This window comes from Diabrotica undecimpunctata, chromosome 1 (assembly GCF_040954645.1).
Source record: "Diabrotica undecimpunctata isolate CICGRU chromosome 1, icDiaUnde3, whole genome shotgun sequence".
Taxonomy (NCBI): domain Eukaryota; kingdom Metazoa; phylum Arthropoda; class Insecta; order Coleoptera; family Chrysomelidae; genus Diabrotica; species Diabrotica undecimpunctata.
Window position 1 is genome coordinate 74,887,001 of NC_092803.1, and position 27,510 is coordinate 74,914,510.

Genomic DNA, 27,510 nt, shown 5'->3' on the forward strand with positions numbered 1-27,510 from the left:
TTGCTCTAGCCTTTTCGATTCTTATTTTTATCTCCTGATTGTAATCATTTGTGGAGTTAATCATTGTTCCCAGGTATGCATATTTGTCCACTTGTTCGACGTTGGTTTCGTTTATTAGAAGATTCTCGTTATGTTTTTGAGTTTTCGATATTCTCATAAATTTCGTCTTCTTGACATTCATTGTTAGACCATACTCTTTTCCATACTCTGCTATTCTGGTCACCAGTCTCTGAAGATCTTCAATGTTTTCGGCTAAAATCACAGTGTCGTCCACATATCTAAGGTTGTTAATGGGAACTCCATTTACCTTTATTCCAGCTGTTTCACCCTCAAGAGCTTTTTTCAGGACCTCTTCGGAGTAGGCGTTGAAAAGAATTGGCGACAATACGCATCCCTGTCTTACTCCACATCTAATTTCAATTTCTTCTGACAGCTGTTCGTTAACACGTACTTTTGCTCACTGTTTATAGTATAAATTTGATATGATCCTGAGGTCGTTGTAGTCAATCTTCTTTGATTTCAGGACATTCATTAAATGTTTATGTCGTACTTTATCGAATGCTTTATTATACCTAATAAAACATGCGTATATATCTTGATTGACGTCCAGGCATCTTTGTATTAGTATATTAAGTGAAAAAAGAGCTTCACGTGTTCCTAGGCCTTTGCGAAAACCAAATTGTGTATTATTAACGTCTATGTCCAGTTTGTGATATATTCGGTTATGGATGACTTTAAGTAGTAACTTTAGCGTATGAGACATTAAGCTAATGGTGCGGTAATCGCTGCATTCTCTTGCGTTTTTCTTTTTAGGGAGACAAATAAAAATAGATGTTAACCACTCTTTGGGTAATACGCCTGAACTATAAATTTGGTTCAAGAGTGTCACTATGTCAACAACGCTATAACATGTACCAAATAGGTAACTTTTCAGTGTAAAAATGAACCAAGTCATGTTTTGATAATATCCGCTACACGCAGCAGCAAGTTCTGGTATTTACTGACAGATTGTTATTTTCTGTCACAATACTACTAAACCAAGTCCAGGTTGTGTTTGTTTACTGTGTGCAGTTCTGTGTTGATGTGCGTTAATCCCTGAGTTATAGCTCTGGACAGTTTATTACACATTATTTTTGTTGGATAGTTATATTATGATATGGATGTTTCATCTGGATCAGATGAAGACTGGTTGCTAGGCGAATTTGACACAGGTAAATACAATATTTTAAAATAAATAAACATTTAATTTATATATTTTTTTTAGAGAGTGATACTTCATCTACCATAACAAGGCTGTTCTGTCGACCAAATTGAAATTAAGGCGTCCTCCCAAGAGCCTTCTTACCGAAAATATTTCTCATGATCTGACTCAACATCATCGTACATCAAGAAAGAAAAGTATTTAATCGCGGACAATGAAATCAAATATTTAAAATAAATTGGTTCTAGTGCAAGATATTAGCGAACAGAAAGTTTTGTCTATTTGTTTCTCTTGACTCTCTTATAGATATGTTTTTTATGGAAAATTTTTTTTACAATTTAATTTAATTTACGGTGATAGAGCTCCAGGTGACATTGTACCTGTCTCATATACTGCTAACATCATTCCTTTCCCCGTCGTTAATTGGGAAAATAAAGGGATTTTATGATAAAGAAAGCTCCTGAGGAACTTCGAAAACTGGAGTGTTAACAAAAGGAAGTTGAATTGAATGTTGTTGTCAAAGAGTAACATCGCAGTAATAAGGTAACACAATCGAAGATATTTCCCTCTGGATATGACTGTAAATGTCTCAAAAAGTGCATATATATGTTTAAATAAAACAGAAGTTACTGCCGTTATTGACACAAGGGGAAAAGCACATTGCGTAAAATTGACAACTCAGATGTTGTTGACCATATAAAGTCATTTTCCTGCTAGCAAAGCCACTATACAAGAAAGAACAATGAGAACAAAAGATACTGAACAAAGTCCAAATTTGAATAATAAACAAATGTCTGATTTATACAAAGAGAAATGTAAAAGTGAGAACAGAAATACTGTAAAATAAAAATATTACTACCAAGTCTTCAGCCAAAAATTTACCTTGCACTTTAAACCTCCTTCAAAGGACACTTGCAGCAACTGTGACAAGTTATTTCAAAAAATTCGTGCTGAAACTGATGAGAAAAAGACAGCCGACTTAAAGACACCAAAAGAACTGCACTTACGGCGAGCAGAACAAGAGCGAGCAGAACCAAAAAAGAAACCCGGGCCAACTAAAACTGCAAAAGTGAAAAAGCTCCAGTTTGAAGTTGTAAAACTACAACGAAAAGAGTTTTTGAGTGTCTTGACACTATCAAAAGATGTCATGAAATAAACTAAGTTTTACTATCCTGACCAAACATGTTAGAATGTATTGTCCGTTATTACATTTTATATTTGGGTTGTTAATGTTGAGTGTCAAAGTTTATTTTAAATAATCTCAACGACTATGTCTTGAAAAAGGAATAAAACAATTCTGGAAGCTTGAGAATAAGTCAAAAAAGTGTTTCTCTAACATCTCGGCCAACCTTGTGACTGCAGCCTTATTTCAAAAAAATTGTTAAAAAAAGGGTTGTTTTTGTAAATTTTCATGTTTCATAATTGAAGAACTTGGTGCAATAAGATTTCAGTAAAATGAGCTCTCAACAGTGGTCTTAAGTCACCAGCGAAGGTTTACGGCCTTTGGGCAATAGATGTCGCCACCAGGTTATAACTATCTTGTTGCCGAGTTGCAAAATCAACATGGCGACGTTTAACCGAAGAGTATTGAAAGAAAAACAGATATTTTGTAAGGAAAAAAAAACTGTAGATAAGGTTCGAATTTTGACTCTGACAAATCTTCACCGAAAAAGGTGAGATTCAATATTTTAGTAGTTTGAGAACTTTTTGCTGTAGGATATGTGGCTTGTGTCTTAATTAGTTATAACATCAAATTTACTTTTTTAGTAAAACGTACTTATAAATAACTTGTTTTTAATTTTTTTTTATTATTAAAAGCCACTATTGCATATATTTTTGTTTGGAAATAACACGTTCTAAGACTAAAATAGTATTTTATTTGGGTACTATTTGGCTTAGACCATTCTTGACTAAACTACGTATAATTTTTTAGAAAAGGCGATAATATCTCAGTGCAGCTGCAGATATTTATCAAGATCAAGGAGAAGGAACGAGAGGTTTAATTATTTTGACCCTAGAACAATTTTCGCTGAGCAGGTAGAGTAAAGTTACCATCAGAGAATAAAAGAAAACAAAGGCAAGACGCGTCGAGACTTGAGACATGACTATATAAATTTAAAAGGTGCAGCAAAAGAAGCAAGGAAAATTAGAGTCCCGTGTAAATGAAAAAATGTGCAAAGAACTTCTCCGGGGTACCGAATTATCTATATTTAAAGGCTTTTCGGAGTTTGAGATATATGGAAAGCAGAATTAATATTTATTTTCCACAATAAAGGTTATAAAGAAAAAAATAAGCTACCAGAGAAAAAAAAATACAAAAGTCAACAAGAAAATTTACAAATTTGTGTTTTCTAAAAGTAAACCGAATAGCAAATTAAACGAATTTAAAAACAAATTTCTGAAGGAAGAGCAACACCAAAAAAATCAAAGAGGTAGACATCACAATAGACTGAACAAGGTTGACCCAGAAATGGTACAATCAGTTCACGACCACATTAGAATTATCCATAAATATTTTAGCCAATAGTAGAACCTCTAATCCTAACAGAGTCTATAATAATCACAATCTTAGTGTTTTAAGCCTGTATAAGCATTACTATGTTGCATGGTGTACAGAGCATAATATCATTTCAGTTAAAGAGGATCGGTACTAAAGAATTTTTAACTTAAAGTACAACATAGGGTTTAAGATGCTTAAAAGCGATACATGTTCAACCTATGATTAATTAAATCATATAATAAGTTCAAATAACGATAATGACTCTGGGCCTAAAAGTCTCCAAGTAAAATTACGCTTACATTAAACTCGCGCACAGGCAATACAGCAAAACCGCAAAGACGGAATCAAAAAACAGGAAAAAATTCACAACACCGACATAATTTCATTTGATTTGCAACACACCTTCATCGACTGTTGGCGTAGCATTTTACCTTAGAAAAGCATGGACCTATAATCTTGGCATGCATGATTGTGTATCTTGGCAAGGTCATATGTTTATGTGGAGAGAGTCAGTTGCAGAAAGAGGAAGTTCCGAAATTGCTAGTGTACTTTTAAAAACTTTAACCAGTATGGTAGAACCTTGTAGTCCTTAACTGCGGGAACCAAAACAAGAATTGGCTAATAATGGCGTTATTGGCTAATAAACTTACTAGAGAGACAACACTAATAGATGTGGCGACAATAATAATCTGCGTATTAAATACACCCAAAAAACTGTTAAGTACGACAATGGAAAATGGAAATTACCAAGACGAGACCTACCATTCTCTTTACTACTCAAGTTATTCTGAAGAGCTTCTTAGAAAACATAAAACAGCTAGGACTTAATCAAACTCTCTATAAGACCATGCAGAAAGCATACTGCTCTCAACATCCAGATGCGTAAAACAATTTTTGGGAGATACTTGGACGTACCAAGTCACATAGGGCTCGATAACTCGGAAAAAGTCCCACCAGAGCTAAATCCTTTTGATACCGTAGGTATCTTTATTGTGTAATTTTTTTCCTTAGAGGCAGTGTGATTTGTATGTCTAAATCTGGATAAGCCGCGATGGGGGCTTTAGGAATGAGAATAGTACTCTAAGGAAGTACTCTAAAGAGTCTTAGGAACAAAGTATTTAACGATTACAAAAATTCTTACGAAATAAACGACATATAGGTTAAAAAATGACATAGTTTATGGTATAGTTTTTATATGATTGTCAATATCTTATAATCTTAATAATCTATTGCCTTACGAATTTCGTTTTTAGGCCAAAAATATAAAATCATTTGTTTTCGTGATAAACAGTGTTAATCCCCGTAAGTTAAAACTAAATATTTAATTGTTATTTAGCCATTCACTTATTTATAAAGCAATCTAAGCTAATAATAATTAGTAGCAATAAAATAAATATTTTTAAAACGATTAAATTTTAATTTGTAACAATTAATACGTGAATTAATGTTTAATAAAAACTATATGATACATCCTTTATTTGGAAAAGTGTTTAAAAACAACATCATAATATATTCAAAATAAAAGTAGAATAACATAAATTTCATAAATAACTCAAAGTAAATACAAACAAAAACATTTACTGTTGAAGTACCTAGTAAATAAAAAAAATGTTAATTAAATAAGTAAAAACAAATAAATCAAATAATTAATATAACGACTTTTGAACAGAGATGTCCAAGCAATTTTTTTCTCCTCACTTGTACGAATTCACTGTTTTTTCTTTTCTTCACACCCATAAATTACTTATAAATATACTCATTGTTACTAGCCTAAAAATCTGTATTGCCGAGTTCGATTTCCGGTACTGACACTAACAGAGGCCATGCTTAGGAAGGTCATTACGCTACTTGAAAACCCTAAAGGCCCTGATCGACAGGCGAGTAAAACCGCGGTTTTGTGGCTCGTCGGTAAAGCCCGCCAGTGTATCACTGCAATACCGCGGTTTTATATACCTACGAGCCTGGCTTGTCGCTCGTCAGTTTGTTTTATTTTTTACTTGGCTCGTCATTTAAAACCGCGCATGTATCACTACTGGCGAGCAAAACCGGCAGTTTTCAGCGACCGTTGAAGTGAAAAGATCAGTTTTTATTCATGGATATGCGAACTCTCAGCCACGACTTTTTATTAGAATTTATATATTGTTTACGAGACTGTGTTTGTTTATGGAAATGTACATCGCCAGAATACAAAAACAAAACAACACGACTTACCGCATGTGTTAAACTTTTAAATACCCAACGTCTAGGGCGTCTCCGCTTTTTTTTGTAATTTGAACCGCGAGTAAAACCGTCGTTCTTAAAACCGCGGTATTATGGTTCGCTCGTCGATCACCAACTTAACACTAGACCTCAGCCAGACGGTAATAAGAACATTACTTAACTTTACTCAAGTGTTAAAGTTTTTTGCAGGTCAGAAATAAAAAAAAATATAAAAACAAAAGCAAGCTGTCTTGTAGATCCAAACGTAGGGAGTATATAAACTACATAAAACTATATTTACTAGACTCTATTATATTCTGAACTAAGTACATTATACCCAAAGAAAGCAAAACTAAACAAAACATATAAGAATTAACCTTCGAAAAGATCAAAGGGATGATATGGCATCAAGATTTATAATTCATCTTTGGATAAAACAGACAATCTTATATAGAGAGTAACATGAATAAGCTGCCAATTCGAAAAATAAAATACTATGTCTTCCCACTCATGTTGTATATCACAAAATTGTGGGTATTTACTGAAATAACTATTAATATTTAGAATCATTAAAAATGTAAATATGTAGAAGAATGATAAAAATCAACAAAAAAGGGAAATAAAGTCATTTTAAATTCCCGACTGATAACAGCTAAAACTTGCTATAGCCAAGATTATTAAGTAACTTAAATTAGAATTTTTATTTCTGAAATAAAAAGACGCATACAATTGTCTTGGGTAGAATAAAGATATACCAATGTGCCTAAAACGTAGAGTATATGACAAATGTATAAACCTTGGAGCAGCTCAGGACAACCCAAAGAGCGATGGAGAGGGCCATGCCAGAGATTAGAGAGACATGATTCGAAATATCGACATTCGTGAAAGAACAAATATTACTGATGTCGCGGAACGTATACCAAGGCTCAAGTGGCAATGGGTTGGACATGTAGCCCGAGATAATTCCGAAAAATGGACACAGAGATTAACAAACCGGAGACCAAGAGAGAACTGGCTAGGAGTAGGCAGACCATAGAAGAGGTGGACAGATGATATCAAACAAGTCGCAGGTAAGCAATGAATGAGAATTGCCAAGAGTAGAAATCAGTGGACGCAAATGGAAGAGGCCTATGTCCAGCAGTGGACGAATACAGGCTGAAGAACAAGAAGAAAACAATTAGAAGAATTTATAGACCTCAAGATACATCACTTAAAAACATAAATTATGACACATAATAATGGAAAAAAATCTCAAAAATAAAATTATCTCTTACATAAGCGAAAGGAAATTTCATAATTTAAAAAATTGATACTAATAAAAATCCCTAACTTACTTATTTCGAGCTGATTTCAACAAAATTATATTAATAAATATGGTAACCAACATGATATTCAATAAGCGATAGCGCTCAAGAAATTGCAAAAAGAAGAAAATATTTAACATGACTTTGTAACAAGGCTACAAAATAAAGATGTCAATAATGATTAGTATCCTGTATTTCAATTAGGAAATATAAATCTGACTTAGGAACAGAATAAAGAACAATAAGAGAAAGCATAGAAAGCTTTAATAAAAGACAATTAGTTAAAAAGAAAACATTTCTAGATAGTGCATTATTTGAACCAACCTCGCCTACTACATTCCTTTACCATATACCACGACTTCTGTTTAACTTTCAAGGGGATATCGCTAAAAACTTGATCTTCGTCAAGGTTCTCCAAATCATGGCCACCTTTTCGGGCATTTACAATTAAGGTGTGGAAAAGAAAAGAATGGGGAAACTCGTAGAAAGAAACAGACTCCATTTCTTGCATGAATCTCTCAAAACCGAACTCAGCACTACTACACTTATGATCTTCTAATACTTCTACTAAACCTGTATGGTAGTATTTTAAAAAATAGTCTAAATTAGGTTCTAGTATATCTTGCGGTACGGAAGAAAATAAAAAGAAGAACACATCAGCTGCCGGTGATCCATATTGAAATATTTGGAAATCAACAAACTTATTCGATATTGCTTCACCATTTTCGAATTTCTGTAAGGTATTATTAGTCCACGTATCAGCATGTATTAGGGAAACAAAAGGTTCATTATTAGGTGATCTTGGATGTGTACCCCACGGTAGTATTTTTGGAGCCAAATGGACAATTTCCTCGTCCTCTGCGACAACTCGTCTCAAAATTGGAAGTAAATCTTGATGAGAGGGCTTAAATGGCACACAGTAGCGTTTTATTTTTTCGTCGAATCTCGTTGGATATTTCAGTTTTAATGCTAAGGATACTCCATGCAGGCGAGCTAGGTCACTTAGAATTAGCAAGGTTGTTGGAAAGTCAAAACCAATTGTTCGGTCGATATTAACATAACCTAAAATAGATAAAAACTTAATAAATTTAACTGAATTGAGCAAATAAAATATAATCACAGTTTAGAGGGATTTAAAATAGTAGAGAATTAAAATAGATGTCTGAAAAACATAATAAGTAATTACTACCAGAGAAATTTGTAATATTTTAGAGAAACGATTGGTGGTAAAGAAAAAATGTTGGACAAAAATTGGATACAAAAGTCCAAATTATCATCTATTTTAAATATGCATGTTATAATAATAAAAAATATAATACATAATAAAGGGAGCATCTTGAATATATGCGATTATATACAGTGTGTCCGTAAAGTATGGAATAAATTCAATGTTTGCTAAATGAAAAGCTTTTTAAAAAAAATCTAAAACACTTCGATTTTTCAATTTGACGTTTTACGTTTTACAACAAAATTTCATTATACAAGGTGATACACATTACAGTGATGACGTCATCGGCTCTTTTTTAAATGTAACACCCAACTATTTTAGAACCTTTTTATATCGATAAAAATGAGATAATTTTAAAAAAGTATAATACTCGGGTCTAATGGATATAATTTAAAAGATATGCTCGTACTACTTAGAAAATTTATTATTTATCCTCAATTGCAAAAAAAGTAACCTACTTCTAGTTTTTGGTAAACTGTAATTATTTTTAGTAACGTTCAATAATAATTAAGTAGTACAATAATTGTATTAATTTGTGAATGTTCTGTATTATTGCTTAGAATTAATTTTAAGTGGAAATTAATTTGAGTGTAAAGCAAAGAATTGAAATGCTCATTATGATTGGGTATGGAGACAAATCGCGAACTCAGATGGAAGTGTGTAATTAATTAATGATTATCCAGAAATACCCATCACGCAGTCAACAGTAAGTAGGATTAAAAAGAAATTTCGAGAAACTGGTACGGTTGAAAATGCACGCAAATCAGGTCGTCCCTCTGTAAATTATGTTACAACATTAGATGTTATACTTGTTTTTGAAGAAGATGCGCACACTTCTGTTCGTAAGGTTAGTATCTGATCTCGATGTTTGCAAAACAACGGTACACAAAGTACGTTAAAATAAGTAAAGTAAGTAAAATGCACAGTTGTACAGGAATTAAACGAGGATGATCCAGATAAAAGAATACAATTTTGCGAAATAATGATGGATAACAGCCACCGAAACCCTCTCCTGGTTCAAAATATTAGTTTTTCTGAGGAGGCTGCATTCAAATTAAATTACGAGGTCAACCGTCAGAATTGTAGGTACAGGACAAAAGAAAACTCCAACTGGATGCGGGAACATCATACACAATACCCGCAAAAGATAAACGTATGTGCTGGTATTGTAAGAATTAAAATCATTGGATCCTACTATTTCGAAGGTAATTTAAACGGGCCAGCATATCTTCAGTTTTTAAGTGGGTATCTCGTACCTTTAGTTAATTTATTCCCCAGTACCACCATTTAATCTTGGAGGTTTTGATAAAAGTTTATGGTTGCAACAGGATGGTACGACTCCGCATTATGCTTTAGATGTTCGAAGGTACCTAAACGAAATTTTTCCGAACACGTGGATTGAAAGACGTGAACATATTGAATGACCAGCGAGGTCGCCAGACCTTAATCCTTTGGATTATTTTATGTGGGGTCATTTAAAGAATGTTGTTTATAAAACGAAACCTGCAAATATTGGAGACTTAAAAACAAGAATTCGTAAAGAAATAAACAATATTTCTCAAGAAAGCATAAACAAGGTTCTACAAGAATTTTTACAACGTTGGGGTTACTGTCAAATACAACAAGGGCTACAATTCAAACATTTAAGATTAGTTCACGTATTAATTACTGGAATTCTTTTAAGTTATCTATTATAATTTATTTATAATTTATTAATATTATAAATCAATAAAAATTAATTGTCTAGGAGCATATCTTTTAAATTATATCGGTTAGACGACCCAGTATTATACTTTTTTGGAATCAGCTCATTTTTATCGATATAAAAATGTCCTAAAATATAGGGTGTTACATTTAGAAAAAGAGCCGATGACGTCATCACTGTAATGTGTATCACCTTGTATAATGAAATTTTATTGTAAAATGTAGAACATCAAATTGAAAAATCGACGTGTTTTAGATTTTTTTTAAAAAGGCTTTTCATTTAGGAAATATCGAATTTATTCCATACTTTACGGACACACTGTATTTATAAATCTATGGATATTTTAGAAACGTAATAATGGATGGAGCCAGTTTGTAAGATAGTTTTAAATAAATTCAAATGGCACATTAACTGTCTATCTATATTCGGGGTTTTTAAGTATACTCGCTCGTTCGGTAGGGATCTATGGAGTGAATAACACCGAGCCCTATCTCCCATATCTTGTCATAGTTCATCCATAGGTCGATCCGATACACCAGCGTATTCTAGTCTAAATAAAAATTACAATTTTAGATTTTAACTACTACACTACCTAAACCTAAACTACTACATTTTTTTCCGGTAAGGGTTTGAACCATGGACCAACACATTATTCACAGTTATGTGGATGCGATTTGTTCGCCTAGTCCGCTTGGCTATTTCACCAACATAGTAAGTAATACATATTTTAAAAGCACTCGTACCACTCGTTATATAACTAGATTTTTATTATTGCACCGTTAAAAAGTAGCAATCGTTTAGTGTTCAATATTTAAAGTGTAAAAAGTCTACAGTCTACCTACCAAGAACAATTTTTTTAAGTGACAATATAAAGATCTGTTGTAGTTTTTGAAAGTTCTTCCATGAACCAGTATTTTGTAATATTTTTGTGCAACTCTACCGAGCTATTTCAAAATAATCACCGTAGCATTTTGAAAATTTAAAGACTCCCACTTAAAAATTAACTGTATATTATTCTAGACTTTGGTAGATTAAACAACATTTTTAAGTATAATATTCCAGTTTGTTTAAAAAGAAAGGTTTTTACCCAATCTGTTTTACCGGTCCCTACATATAGTGCAGAAGCACTAACTCGGACAATAGATCAAATAAGAGTTACTCATCACGTTATGAAAAATCAATGTTGGGTATTACCATTAGAGATAAAGTACAAAACCTTGAAATAATAAAAAGAACAGGAGTCACGGATGCAGTTAAAAAAATAGGCATAACTAAATGGGCTTGGGCTGGACATGTTGCAAGATTGACGGATAATATTGTTCTGAAGCTATTTTCTTGTGGCATTTTAAATTAATTACTATTTAACTGGGAATAAGCCACAATTAAAGGTTAAAATACGTTTATTGACGTTTCAATTTCCACTTCGGAAATCGTTCTCAAAATACAAACATTAGTAAATTAAACAAATTTTGTTTTTGTTACTTAGTGAAAAATTCTTCTAATAATTTAATTTTATCTGACTCATCTATATTGACAATTCAGACATACATTATACATTTTAAAGTAGAGGACTTTAAAATGATATTGCCAATATTGTTGAGTTGCGTTCCTGGGACGACTTTACTTATAAGATAGTTCATTTGATTACATGAAATCAACTTTAACTTGAGAATATCCGTCAGAAAAGATCATAACATGTAATTCGTCTTTAAAAAGACAAATACATGCCATGATGACAGTAAAATTCTCCTGTTAGTGATTCCATAGTAAATTATGAGGGAAAAACCAGGAAAAAAACCTCATAATACTATCCCGACATGGTAAGTATTTGATCTTGCATTTATTTTACCTTCAATAAATACCAAATTCCGACTTTATATGTTTGTTATTTAAAAAATATAAATGATGTATTCTTTATATGTTACTGACTTACCAATATTAAAAAGGGAATCATTAAATCCTTATACGATAGAGCCAAAATTACTTGTTCTAACGAAAATTCGTTCTTGGAGGAGAAACATTTGTTAACATCTGTTTTATTAAAAAATGATTATCGTTTATCGTTTATAAATAAGGAATTTTCAACAATAGATCGAATAGAACAAAACAACTTAGAACGAGATCCTACAGCATATACAAGGGATAATACGAGGAAAATAACAATACCATATATAAAAGGATTATCGGAAAAGCTTAAAAGGATAGGAAATAAATTCAACATTTTAACAACATTCAAAACAACAAACACGTTGAGATCTATTTTGTTCAAAACCAAACCTAACAATGAACAAGAAAGGACAAAGAATTGCATTTATAAAATACCTTGTGAATGCGATCAGTTTTATTTAGGTAAAACATCAAGGCCATTAAATGTTAGAATAAGTGAACATCAATCCTATATTAAAAATAGAGAATTTGATAGATCTCAAATATGTAAACATGCATGGGATAATGAACATAGGGTTCAATGGAATGATTCAAATATAGTCCTAAAAGAAACGGATGGTAAAAAGAGAAAAATCAAAGAAGCGGCTCTAATTATGCTAAATAAGACCAATTGTGTCGCGAATTCCTCGGCAGAATGTAGTAGGATCTGGTTACCCATATTGAAAGAGGAAGTTATTAAAAAGAAAATATCAGTATTGGTAAGTCAGTAACATATAGAGAATACATCATTTATATTTTTTAAATAACAAACATATAAAGTCGGAATTTGGTATTTATTGAAGGTAAAATAAATGCAAGATCAAATACTTACCATGTCGGGATAGTATTATGAGGTTTTTTTCCTGGTTTTTCCCTCATAATTTACTATGGAATCACTAACAGGAGAATTTTACTGTCATCATGGCATGTATTTGTCTTTTTAAAGACGAATTACATGTTATGATCTTTTCTGACGGATATTCTCAAGTTAAAGTTGATTTCATGTAATCAAATGAACTATCTTATAAGTAAAGTCGTCCCAGGAACGCAACTCAACAATATTGGCAATATCATTTTAAAGTCCTCTACTTTAAAATGTATAATGTATGTCTGAATTGTCAATATAGATGAGTCAGATAAAATTAAATTATTAGAAGAATTTTTCACTAAGTAACAAAAACAAAATTTGTTTAATTTACTAATGTTTGTATTTTGAGAACGATTTCCGAAGTGGAAATTGAAACGTCAATAAACGTATTTTAACCTTTAATTGTGGCTTATTCCCAGTTAAATAGTAATTAATTGACGGATAATGTATGGATCATAAAGATTCTGAAATGTCGACAACGACAAAAGACATATCGAAACAGAGGAGGACCACCGAGCAGATGGACAGATGATATAAAGCGAATCACTACAAATTGGAAGCAAGAAGATCAAGATAGAACTAGGTTTACACAAGGCCTTTATTCAGCAGTGGACAAATTTAGGCTAGTTGATGATGATTTCTAGAAACAGGGTACATCAGCTAAGAAGTATTTAGAACAAAAAGCGTTTTTTTTTAGTTATATTATTAATAGACTATATATCTGACAAGCTCGATATCCTCTCTAATGAGAATCAAAAGGTTTACTGTTAATACCACCTAATACAACTAAAATACTTTATCAAATGATCAGAGTATCATTTGTATAGTTCAGATGATACTGCTGGAAAAATTTGTAAAGGTAATTGACATAGGTGTCGACGATTATACATGTGAAATGTTGGTGTAAAATAAATAATTAAGCCATTATTTTATGACGATAGGAAGAATGGTTAAGAAAAGAAAAATAATGTGTTTACAAAAAATCTAATAGACGCTTAACCCTCCGTTAGTCGCTATCGGTGTCACACACCGACGACAGAATTATTCATTCGGGATTTACAAATAACTGTTATTTTTATATCGCCACTTTCTGTACCTCTCCCTATCAACCAAAATCGTGTTAGTGCACATTGCACATTCTTACCTACCTGGGTACAGTTGTGCGAGTTTTATAGTTATTTTCGGTGCGAGACTCCATAGCGACTAACGGTGTAGCTATTACTTGTTGGCATAACTTGCAGATCAGGTAAATATTTAGCATCTTATTATTGCATTTTATCGGTAAGTTTTGTCAATTTTATTTATAGATGTCCTTTGAAGCCGAACAAAAACTCATGTTAGAATTTATGGGAAATGGTTCCTACCGACGATGAAAATTATTTTGACGATGAGGGAAGTGAAAACGAAATCGATCAAATTGAGGTGTGCGATGAGGGAAGTGAAACGGAACAAGATATGACAGACGAGGAAGAAGAAAGTGGAAGTAATACCTTAGAGTTTATTGAAAAAGATGAAGTTAACAGATGGAAAAAGGCCGTTCCACCGCGAAATGTTAGAACAAGACAAGAAAATTACGTAGCTATGCAGTAATATTTGGAAATATTTTGTGAACCACGCTATGTTAGAAATGATTGTGGAAAGAACGAACAAATAGATAGACTCAATAAGAAACACCCGTTCGTGGACGGGATGCTACACACTGATGTAATAACAATATATTGTTATACTAGTGTTTTCCATTTTGTATCTGTTGTTTCTCAATAAAATATTTTCAAAAATATTTTTCAGTCGTTTCTATATACAATATAAAATATTTGTATAAATATTATAGCAATAACTATTTTTTTTAATTGTCGGTCTCAGACACCGTAGCGACTCTTGATGCTCTGATGCGACTAACCGAGGGTTAATCATTTGGACTTCTGATAAAATTAAAAAATGAAAAACCCCCTCCACATTTTCTTTTCAATTAGAAAAAAAGTAGCAACCGTTGAATAGCCTATGCCATATCGTGTGGATTATCAAATGATAAAACCTATTTTTTTAAACACCGAAATTTTCCATTTTAAAACAACGATTCTAACAAACTGTTTCTAGTTCTTATATGCACTTTCATCATGCACCATCACGTCATGCACTTGTTTGCATCCAAGGATCATGTATGATAAACGAATTGTAAGATATAATAAAGTAGGCGCAAAGGTTCAAAAGTCAAGACACGACATTATATAACAGAATAGATAAAAAGTCAAAGAAGCTCAGAATAGCTAAAGATACAGGACTAAAAAAAACAATATGCGAAAACAGAAACTATGAGCTATTGCTGTTGCAACTATAAAGACGATTAACTCCAATATGCACAAAAAAGTTAAAGAAGATGCAGTTTTATACAAGCCTAAAAGAGTTCAAGTATACAAGACAGATAACCAAGGCATAGTAGGACAGATAACCAAGTACACTGTTAAGTGTGGAAGAGAAACTAGACACTTGGTAGAAGTGTGTGAGAGTAACTTCCGCAGAAAAGAAACGGAACTGAAACAGTTCCCCTCTCCACTTTTCTATGTCGATCTTTCGAAAGTACCTTTGTTTCGAAGTGCTGTAAGTTTCGAAAAATTGGATGAATTTTATAGCTATAAGTTTCGATATAAAATTTAGATTTTCAGTCAAAAATGTGTGCAAATTTTACTTTTCAATGTTTATAAACAATGGAGATATGATTTTTTAACAAATAGTCCCTAACTTCGTTCCTATTGGTCATAGAAGGTATTTTTTAAATGTGGGTTTTTTTTACCAGCTATCTAATGGTTGTACGTACAAGTCTGTATTTAAAAAAAATATAGAAGTTATTACATTTGTTTATAAGTAAGTTTATAACGTTTATTTTGTAAATAATTTCGATGAAAACGCAATATGCATTTAACTTCTGAGTTTAATTCTTAAAAATTCCTATGAAATTTGCTAAATGTGTCTAGCATCATTAGTAGAGCAAGTTCAATAGTTTAAATATTTAGCCTCAGGAATAAACAAAGTATAAATATCTTTTAAACTAGTATTTGACTGACCGGGGGGAAATTTCGCATAAATTTATCACTAGAAGCACCAGAGCGGTCATTTTGACTGCTTTTCATTTTTGACACTCTGTATTACCTACTCATAACTGTTTTAGAAACTTGATAATATAAATGACTTTTCCTAGATCTATTTGAAGATTATAATTTCTCTTTTACAGGTACTTAGCGTAATTACTTTTTAAGATATGGTAACGTATACCTAGAACTATCATATAGCAGTCGTTTTGACTGCTTTCTATTTTCGACCCTCATTAGTCTAGAGTATTACTCATTCATATTTATTTTACAAAATTTATGATTTGGGACTTTATTATTTACTTGAGGATTATAATTTCTCTTTTACAGGTACTTAGTATAATTAAATTTTGAATATATTTATGTTGATGTCTACCTAGAAAAATGCAAACCTAATGACGAAGTAGTCTAATTTTTGTTCTACTTTTCTGGGAAGTTTTTACTTATTTTATGCATAAAATACATCGAAAATATTTGTTACAATGTAGTTTGAGTATACTCTTTGCAATTGCATGTTCAATCTGTATTTTGATTAATTTTACATTGTGATTTTTATTATTTCTGCTGTTATCATGTCTCGCCGATATTTGACTCAGCAGGAGCTATTAGAGTGTCTACAGAATTTGTCAGAAGATGAATCTGTAGCAGAGTTATCTGATAAAGATGTATCCGATAATGAAGTTGACGAGTATGTGCCTAATATAGTTGATCAAGGACATTCATCGGGCAGTGATTCTGAAGGTGAAGTTGAGATTGAGGTGATGCCCAGTACTTCTGCTCCAACTTCGAATGCAGACTTCAATACATCTTCAGAAATGGTAAACAACTATATTATATTAGTAGCTTCTATTTATGTATTCACTTAGGTGTATAATATTTTTGAGCATATTCTTCTTGACGTCACGAATATTGGCGATAATCATGGCAATATTTACCTTATCTGCAGGATGTTCTTCTTCCTGGACCCCGTTTTCCAAATATTTTTCCTTGCAGGATGGTTTGTAGAAGGGCGCATCTAGATTCATTTCACACAATGTTTTCGAAATATTGTAACTTTCTAGATTTGATAGTGGTCCACGGGATTTGAAGTGTTCTCCGATTTAGCCACAACTCGAATGCTTCCAATTTTCTGCATATATCTTCGTCAAGGTCAACTATTCAACACCATAAAAAAGAACAGAGAAGACGTACCATCGCAGCATTCTTACTTTTATACCAAGAGAGAGGTTATGGCTCTTGAAGAAGGCCCATCTGGTTGAAAGTAAATATAGCTTTTCCGATGTGCGCTCTTATTTCTTGGTTGTTGTTCCATTCTTTATTTATTACGGTGCCATTTATTTAAATAAATAAATAAATGAGTATATACCTGCATACTAATTTATCTCGTTCATTTTAGGTAGGCGTACCAGTCAAAATGTTCTAAAGGAAGCTGCTAGACCAACCCCTCATGCTAAGAGAAGCATTATTAGAGATTCTGCAGCTAGTGCATGGCGGCTGTTAATTGATGAATGCATACTCCGTAACATAAAATCATGTACTGTTGCTGAAGGTAGAAGAAAACTCAAAGATGAAAATTGGCAAATTTCTATTGAAGAAATCGAAGCATTTATATCCTTACTGTATGCTAGGGGAGCTTATATGCCACGAAATGTTAGCATAAAGATGCTGTGGTCTGGTACATGGGATCCAAAATTTTTTCAAGAGACGATGTCTAGAAACAAATTTACACAAATAATGAGTTTTATCCGTTTTGATATGAGAAATACCAGGTCTGAGCGATTATTAACAAATAAATTTGCACTTGCGTCGGGAATATGGAACCCATTTATAGGGAATTGTATATTATGTTATACACCTGGCGAAAATATAACTATCGACGAACAGCTTTTTTCCACGAAGGCAAGATGCCGCTTTACCCAGTACATGGCGAATAAACCCGATAAGTTTGGAATTAAATTCTGCAGCTGATGTCGAGTCCAAATATTTGTTGAACGGATTTCCTTACCTAGGGAAAGATGAACAATGACCAGCCAATCAACTTCTGGGGGAACATGTTGTTAGCCGTCTAATGGAACCATTTATAAATAAAGGAAGAAATGTCACGACGGATAATTTCTTTACGTCCATAAAGTTGGCAAAAGAATTACGAAAGAAGGCTACCAGCATTGTTGGAACAATCAACCGAACAAGAAAGGATATTCCACCGTCAGTAAAAAATGAAAAGATGGAATTGTACAAAACAAAAATTTTCAAACACGAAGACTTGACGCTAACGGCGTACCAGGGAAAAGTCAACAAAAATGTTCTAGTGCTGAGTTCTTTACACTCGAATGATATTAAAATGGGCACAGATAAAAAGAAAAATCCGGAAACCATCATCTTCTACAACCAGACAAAATACGGAGTAGACGTTGTAGATCAGATGGCTAGACTGTATTCAACCAAATCTGCTTTAAGAAGATGGCCGTTGCAAGTTTTTTTTTATATTTTAGATATGGCAGGAATAAATGGTTGGGTTCTGTATAAGAAAGTTACGGGCAGTCAAATATCTAGGCAGGATTTTCTACTTCAGTTAGCAAAAGAATTGCGAGAAGATCACATGACTAAGGGCAGGACAACATCAACGAAAACAAATCCAAGAGGTACAAAAAAACCACCAAATAATAAACGTAAGCAGTGTCAAACAGGGAATTGCAACAAAAATAAAACATTTGAAATTTGTCATATATGTAAAAAATTTGTGTGTGGGTCATGTAGTAGCAAAATTGAAAAATTTTGCTACTGCATAAATTGTACTTAAATAATTAAATAATTTATTTAAATATAATAAATATGTCTTTTGTATGCACAAATGCTGGTGCTTCTAGTGTTAAAAGACGGTAATGTCTCGATGTTCAAATGTATTAATAACATTTTATTTTGTTAATAAAAAAATTAATCAAATTTATAAATTAGTGCAAAAAAAAACTGCCATTTTGCAATAACTCCGTAAATTATTTATCAATTTTAATTTAAAAAACGGGAAAATAAATATATTCTTGATATAAAAATTGATATAAATATTGTAAAATATAAGGGAAAAAACTTATAGACAAAAAATCAAATTGTGACCATAAATTATTGTTTAAAAAACAACGCAATGTAAAAATACTAGTACTTTTTCATCCACTCGTCATCCCGTAATCTCCACCTATGTCTTAAAAGCTTTAGATATCTGCAAAAAAATTTTCGACCTTTTTTTAACCCGACTGGGCTAATATAGAAAGGAATTGCTATTGATTGGCGTTCGATCATCACGATAAAATCATGTCAGTAATAATTTACATAATTGACTACACGTGTTGCTAATACTATGACACTGTAATAATTTTCTGTATGGTGTACATATACAATTCATTTATGATTCTAGGTAATGTATTTGTGAGTTAATGTAATGCGTTTATTTTACTTTATTATCTGAGGTTTGTATATAACCTATAACTGGGGATACGGAGGTTCTAATGCATTGTCATTTATGGAAAATGTCTATGGTGACATATTTCTGTATATACAGTACCTAAACCAATAAATTATAAATAATACAGGGCACTCGCCTTAAAAATAAATTTACCCATTCAATAATTTTTCCTAATACCTGAAGATTACCAAATTTTAAAGAAAATTTGTAGATATTTTTTTTCACATCATCACCCTTAAATTTCAAAAGAAATAATATTGGGTGGCAAGAGCTGTCATTGATATATTACTTGCTGTATGACGCAATATAAAATAATATTAATTATTAGCCCTGTCAATCATTTTTAATTGTTATGTCATTGGCATTTATCCAAAATTTATTAATTGATGTCTTATTGACGTTAAGAAAATAAACACATAAAATGTCTAAAGAACACACAGCTTTTTCTCACATATACATTAATTTAAATTGGATTTTAAAAAGTGGCACACCATTATAATTTCTGATTAGTTAGCAATGAATTACCTTAATTTCAATGTTATATGATTTCTTTGTGGTGAAATAATCAAAGGAGAGTTAAGCAAGTGCACTAACTGAATCAAAATTTTAAACATAAAAGTCAATATAAGACATAAAAATCTAACAAAAACTGTATTTAATAATCTCTGCTTTCTCCAACAGCATAAGTTACAGCTTTACACTGTCGCGGCATAATTAAAATTAAAATCAATTTTGTTTTGACACAATAGGACCCACTTCTGTATAAAAACATATTGAAGACCTTGTCTAGTATGGACATTGTGCAGATTAGGAGCAATCCGTCTTTAAAGCATATCCCATACATGCTCGATGGGATTAAGACCTGACGATTGTGCTGACAATGCTAAAAGTGTAATATCCTCATTATGAAATCAATTTCTTAGCTGCAGTATATCGTCTTGCATTATCCTGCGTGTAATACAAATCAGGATGCAGCAGTGATAAGTAGAAGGAGAAGAGGTTCTAAGATATGATCGATATATCGATATTGATTCAAAGTACCTTGATCCAATGCAGCCCACATCATGACTTGTAAAACACTATATGGACGAACACTCTGTACATGCCTGAGACTCTCTTGCCGACCAGGTCCTCTCTAATCATTATTTTTCTTGAATCCGGGTAAAGATAAAACTTAGCTTTATCTGTGAATAACATAGAACTCCATTCTTGTAAATCCCAATGCGCAAAGTTTTTGTGCCCACCTTAATCTGATTCCACGACTTCCATGATGTAAAATTTGAATCCTCAATAGACGTTTGGCGTGAAGGCCGGCTTCATGTAATCTATTCCTTAAAGTTTGGTCATATACAGTAATGTTGTAAGTATTTTCTAATGACCCACATAGTTCACGTACAGCCTACGTAATGTCTTTCAGCGACATTACGAATTTATTAACATTAATGCCACAATCGCGAAATTACGCTCCGAGACAAGTCAAAATGACGTGCAACATCAGCTTGTGAAAGACCAGCTTCAATCATATTCACAGTACTTACCATTTGATAATGTGTTAAATGCCGACGTTCTTCGAATCTTGTTTTAGTATAACTTTGAAGTAAATACAGACTATTTTTAAAGTTTAAAGCACTTTTTCTTTGCTAATTTGAAGCAATTAATCGTATGAATTTGAGGCACTGTCACTTTTGCTTTAAAAAAACAATACAATTGACAGATTCTTTTTATGGCATAGCTTGATTTACAGAGAACAAGTTTTCAAATGGAAAAGTGTATATTACCAAAAAAATATTTAAGTTTTTATTAAAGAAAGTGTAATAATATTTGTGTTCCTTAGACATTTTTGATATGTGTAGCTGTGTTTGAGGCAGATTGTAAAATTTAATAATTTTTCAGGCAAAAATTTTGCCTGATTTATGAAGAACAATTTAGTGCCTAAATATCGTGCCCTTTTTTATAAAATTCATTTAAATTCATTTAAGTTTAAAATTAAGAAAACTATGTAAAAAAATAATATATTCACTAATTAAATTTGCGTTTGATTACGTATATTAATCGTAATCTTTTATGGCGTATATCTTTTAGACGAGCCTTGAGTACAATGTGAATAAGGATTATAAAATACGTAATATACTACTTTGTTTATAATAATTAAATTCACAATAAATAGGCTTAGTTGAGGATATTATTAAAGGGATATTACATGGATTACATGAAGAACAATTTAGTGCCTAAATATCGTGCCCTTTTTTATAAAATTCATTTAAATTCATTTAAGTTTAAAATTAAGAAAATTATGTAAAAAAATAATATATTCACTAATTAAATTTGCGTTTGATTACGTATATTAATCGTAATCTTTTATGGCGTATATCTTTTAGACGAGCCTTTAGTACAATGTGAATAAGGATTATAAAATACGTAATATACTACTTTGTTTATGATAATTAAATTCACAATAAATAGGCTTAGTTGAGGATATTATTAAAGGGATATTACATGGATTACATCTGCTTACTCGGAGCGAGCAACACGACCCTACCTGACAGTTGACAACTTAGAAAACGTAGATAGCTTTATCTATTTAGGAGTCAACATCACTTAAAACAACATTGACGATACAGAGCTTAGCAGAAGAACCATCCCAACCAATACGGCATACCTTATTTAAATCACGAGACCTACATAAAAAATCCGATACGAATAAAAAAATAAGATACGAATCTACAAGACCATAATCCGACTGATAGTAAGCTATGGGTCTGAAACTTGGGCATTGGGTTAAAAATCTGTAAACACTATAAACATATTTCATAGAAAGAAACTTAAACAGGTTGCGAATTAGATACAATTATGAAATATATATTATATATATATATATATATATATATATATATATATATATATATTATATATATATATATATATATATATAGATATATATATATATATAGATATATATATATATATATATATATATATATATATATATATATATATATATATATATATATATATATATATATATATATATATATATTATAAACCCACCACTCGAAGAGTGGTGGGTTTTTCGATCAAAGTAGAGAAATAAAAGACAAAGAAGGTGGCTACTTCATTTATTTATTGAAGAGGTTTCGCTTTCTGCTCAGAAAGCATCATCAGTTCATCTAAAAAGAACAATATGAAACCAAACATCCATAGAGAAGTAAAAAAATGTGTGTTACCTTACAAAGACGTGTAGCAGTCAATGATGTTAAAAATATGACAAAGCTTTATATAGTTACAATAGTTACATATATAGTTTACAAATTAACAGAATTAGCACAGCAAAAGAACATGTGATAATGATACATATATATTAAAAAAGTTATTATAAAAACTTAAGTAAAAAACATTAAGGTTTTTTTTATGTGTAAAGAACTAGAAAGATCATGAGAGTGCACTTTCAACAATTTATTTATAATCAGTTAAATGTTAATTTTGACTTTAGGTAACATTATTGAATTATTTAAGATTAATATAGTAATAAAGATAACAAATGAAGTTACCAGTCTTAAGCTTACTGAATCTCGCAGGTAAATGAATTTACAGGTTAAAAACCCACGCAAACAACGTGAATAGATATGGCCTTGAGGTCAAAATGACAGAACAGCGGGGCAAAATACCAACTTCTAATACAATAGAGCGGTACATTCATAGAATGTGATACATTTGGTTGACAACTTGTCGTTAAAAAGCCAAAAAATTAAAGGAAAAGGTATTTAAGATCCCCATTTTTCCCCCAGTGATTGATTTGTTAACAAAGAATAAAGCATTCGAGGTCAATCCAAAATATCACATATTATAATATTTAAGATGTGGCCAGCCAACAGGTGAAGATTAACTCAACTTTCACAGTCCAAGGTTCATAGCATTTGGAACTGTGAATGGAAAAGATTCTATGAATCAATTTCAATTTAAAATTTTACCAAACAAGTTAATCAAAAAGAAACAATTACTTTAAGTATGTAAAAGTAATATTGGCCAAATAGTTAATAAAATGTAAGTTGATGAATCTAAGTGAATAAGGAAAGAATAATTTATTTTATTTTTATTTTTATTTGAACTTATTAAATATGAAAATGATAAAACACCTTAAGGGACAATTTAAAGTAAACAACATATTAAGCCTAATTCTGCAAAGTTAATGCATGATAAGTTTGGCTCAAGTTAATGTCGGTTCTCTTATTAAGAGTATTTGGGTATTTTAATATTGAACACATTTCTAAAAACTGTCTTTTAACGAGATTGCGTTCAGTGCCAAGAATTTTAACTTCATTAAAGTTCACTTCGTGCTTAGAGTTAATAACATGCTGGGCAAGAGCAGAAGTATGCTGAGATAAGTTAATATCACTGCGGTGTGTCGTAAGACGCCCTCTCAGTGATCTCCCTGTCTGACCGATGTAGCATGAGTTACACTCAGCAGAAGGTATATGATATATTACATTAACTTGTTCCAGAAGGGACAGAGGTGTTTTAGTTTTAAAAAACAAATTCCTGACAGTCTTAGCATTCTTTATTGCAATTTTAACCGGTACGTTATTATGTTTGTACAGTTTAACGAGTTTCTCAGTAACTGGAGGAAAATAAGGTAAAGATGAGTAATGGGTAGTTGGAGTCCCAAGTACAGTATTAGGCAGAACAGTGTTGTTAATTGAATTATTTGATATTATTCTAAGTTGGTCACCATTGGGTATGTCATTTAAAGATGAACTATAGCTTTGCACGAAAAGGTAGGTATTTATTAATAAGAGAGGATGGATAGGAATTCTCAATCAGAATTTTTTTAAGTAATTAAAGGGATTCCCTTCGATTAACTGGATGTGTCAGTCTATTTAGCCTGCAGCTTAAAGCTTTAATTAGGTTTAATTTATATTTAAATGGATGACAGGAGTGGTAGTTGAGAAACCTATTAGAGGCCATTGGTTTCCTGTACCAACTTGTAGTTAGGGTGTTATCTCCCATTCTAATGACACGCATGTCTTAGAAGGGTATACTATTTGTGTTAGAGTCCTCAAGTTCAACAGTGAACTGTAAATGAGGATCAAACTCATTGAACAAAGACAAGGTGGCCTGAATCTTGTCTGGAGGTAGGGCTTAAGGATTTGGAAATCTAAAAGACCCAAACGGTCAGAAAGCAAATCATCCAGTACATAATTAACTAGGATGGGAGAGATTGAGGAACCCATAGGTGTCCTAAAAATTTGAAGATAATATTTGTTGTTAAAGACCAAAAAATTAGTGTCAAATACTAATTGCAAAAGTTCTGCAAATACATCCCAGGATACAGGACAGTTAGGTTGGATGGAGTTCCAGTGATTTCTTAAGGAGGTAATAACACTAGAGAGAGGTAAATTAGTGAAAGAGATACCACATCAAAACTCACTAAAATGTAGCCTTGTGGAAGTTCAAAATTATTAATAAATTCACTAAAATGAACAGAATCAACAATATTAAAGTTGTTATTATAATTATAAGATTTAGATAAGATGTCAGTTAAAAATTTAGAAATATTAATATTTATTGAATTGAGGGAGGAAACAATTGGCCTCATGCTCAATATTGGCTTATGTATTTTAGGTAGACAATAAAATCTGGGAGGATATCCATCATAATTATGTAAAAATTTAGCAAGTGGTTGATCTATGATCTTTATGTTTTTTAAGTGTGTAATGAATTTATTTATTTTATTGGTAAATTTCGAACAAGGGTTGGTAGAGAGAGGTTGATAGTATCTCTCATCATCTAATAACGATTGACTAAAGTTGAGATATTGATCTCTATCCATGAGGACAGTGGCATTCCCTTTATCACTTGTAAGAACAAGAAGATTAGGGTGAGTTTTTAAAAACGACACCGTCTCCCTGTAAATCTTATCTAACTCCGATATGGGTTGTCTAGGGCGATTAGAATAATTCAACAGAATATTATTGGAAGAAGACCTAAGAGATAAAAGGTCAGAATTGTCAGCTTGTGACAAAATATTTTCCACATCTGCTAAGATTCTACTAACAGAGTAATCTCTGAAATTTGGCTATAAGCCAAATTTGGGGCCAAAAATAACAACTTGAGAATGTCCCGAGGAACCTCAGTACTAGATAGATTTTTAATCCACTTAGGATTAAATGGAATTTTTTTAAATTGGGGAGTGTCTAAGTTATTAAGCTTCTTACGAAGGTATGCCATGGATTTATGATATACAAAATTAAATTTCTTATGTAAAGATGACTCAAAAGTGTCCAGCAAATTGTCAGGAAGGTGATTATCAAGAAAAGAAGCGACATTATTGATTTGAGAAATAATAAACTTAATATCAGTGTGAACCTTAGATATATGAAAATTAAGTAATCGTGCCCTCACCTGTCTGTTTAATGCTTGGCAAAAACCGGCTCTAATTATGCTAAATGAGACTAATTGTGTTGCAAGTTCCTTGGCAGAATGCAGTCAGATCTGGTTACCCAAATTACCCATATTAAAAGAGGAAGTTAATAAAAGGAAAATACCACTATTAGTAAGTCAGTAACATATGGAAGATACATCATTTATGCTTGTTAAATAATCTACAAATAAAATCAGAATTTGGTGTTTATTGAGAGTAAACTAAATGTAAGACCAAATACTTACCATGTCGGGATAGTATTATGAGGTTTTTTTACTCGTTTTTTCCTCATGATTTACTATGGAATTAATAACAGAAAAATTTTACTGTCATTATGGCATGCGGTTGTCTTTTTAAAGACGAATCACCTACTATGTATATTTTCTGACGAATATTCTCAAGTTAAAGTTAATTTCATATAATCGAATTAACTATCTTACAATAAAGGAAAATAAACAAAAAATAAAATTTGTGCCATTTATTATTGTTTGTATTTTAAGAACGATTTCCGAAGTGTAAATTTAAACATCAATTAACTTATTTTAATTCTGACTTATTTCCATTAAAATAGTAATTACTTTAAGATGCCCAAACAAAATAACTTCAGAACAATATTGTATATGATTTTTGTACAAACCTTACTTACCATTTTACTGTATCCCCTATTCAATTGACAAAACACAAAGAAAAAAAAAAGAAACTTAAGAAAATATTAAGTGGCATGGGCGAATTTAACATATATTCGATTCCCCAAAATTAAAAGAAAAAACGTACTAAAATACCATTTTAGCTTTGATTTGCTTTTAATCAAAGTTTAAACTTACCTGTTGCTTGCAAATTTTCCAAAATTATAATAGCATCATCGTCAATAACATCACTATTTTTCAACAAATTCTTTCTGGAAGCATAACATTTTGGAAAACAGTCAATAATGTTGGTTATACCAAGATCCTTTTGAAAATTTTGTAAAGTTGGCACTATTGTATCATAAAACGCCATCTCATTGGTATACGTGGTATTTATGTAAAAAATTCCCCTAAACAATTCTGTTTCTGGTATAGTTTTACCTACCAGATGTAAAATATCTTCTTTGCCCTCTTCATTTTCAACGGTCACGTCGAGTTTCAGCATCAAGCTTCCATAGTTTTCACCTCGAGCTAAGAGATTTGATATTTTTGATTCTTTAATGGTTCTATTTGAACCTAATAGAGATCTAAGAACACCGGAGAGATCTTTAATTTGCATCGACATTTTACTGGTAACCGTTGAAGTAAATTTAACGTTTGTTTATGAAGTTCTGCTTATATATTCATGTAATCTTCTATAGATTCTTATCACGTTATTGTGCTATTGTGTTTACAATAAATTGTAAAGATACAGGTAAAACAACTAACAAAACAAATAGAAATACACTAGCTAGTCATATATATATATATATATATATACAAGGTGGTCCAGAATTATGTACATTAATTTCTAGAGCTCATAGTATTCAAAAATAAGGGTACTTCTTTATATACACTTTTTTATAAAACTGAATAATAAGGGAGATACAACCCTTTAAAGGGGTGAATTGAAATTCTTATTTTTTCAAATATCTTCCAAACGGTTTTGAATA

General features: G+C 31.6%; 2 protein-coding genes across 2 annotated transcripts in view; both read right to left on the reverse strand.

Moving 5' to 3' along the window:
* Positions 1–27,510, reverse strand: part of LOC140432302 (uncharacterized) — an 803,181-nt gene that overhangs the window by 480,739 nt on the left and 294,932 nt on the right. The window lies entirely within an intron of this gene.
* Positions 4,920–27,162, reverse strand: LOC140450747 (uncharacterized). The gene is made up of 2 exons (XM_072544418.1): positions 26,717–27,162; positions 4,920–8,266 (listed from the first exon to the last, which is right to left on the reverse strand). Exons 1-2 carry the CDS (start codon positions 27,141–27,143, stop codon positions 7,515–7,517), a joined length of 1,179 nt encoding a protein of 392 aa, XP_072400519.1. The 5' UTR covers positions 27,144–27,162; the 3' UTR covers positions 4,920–7,514.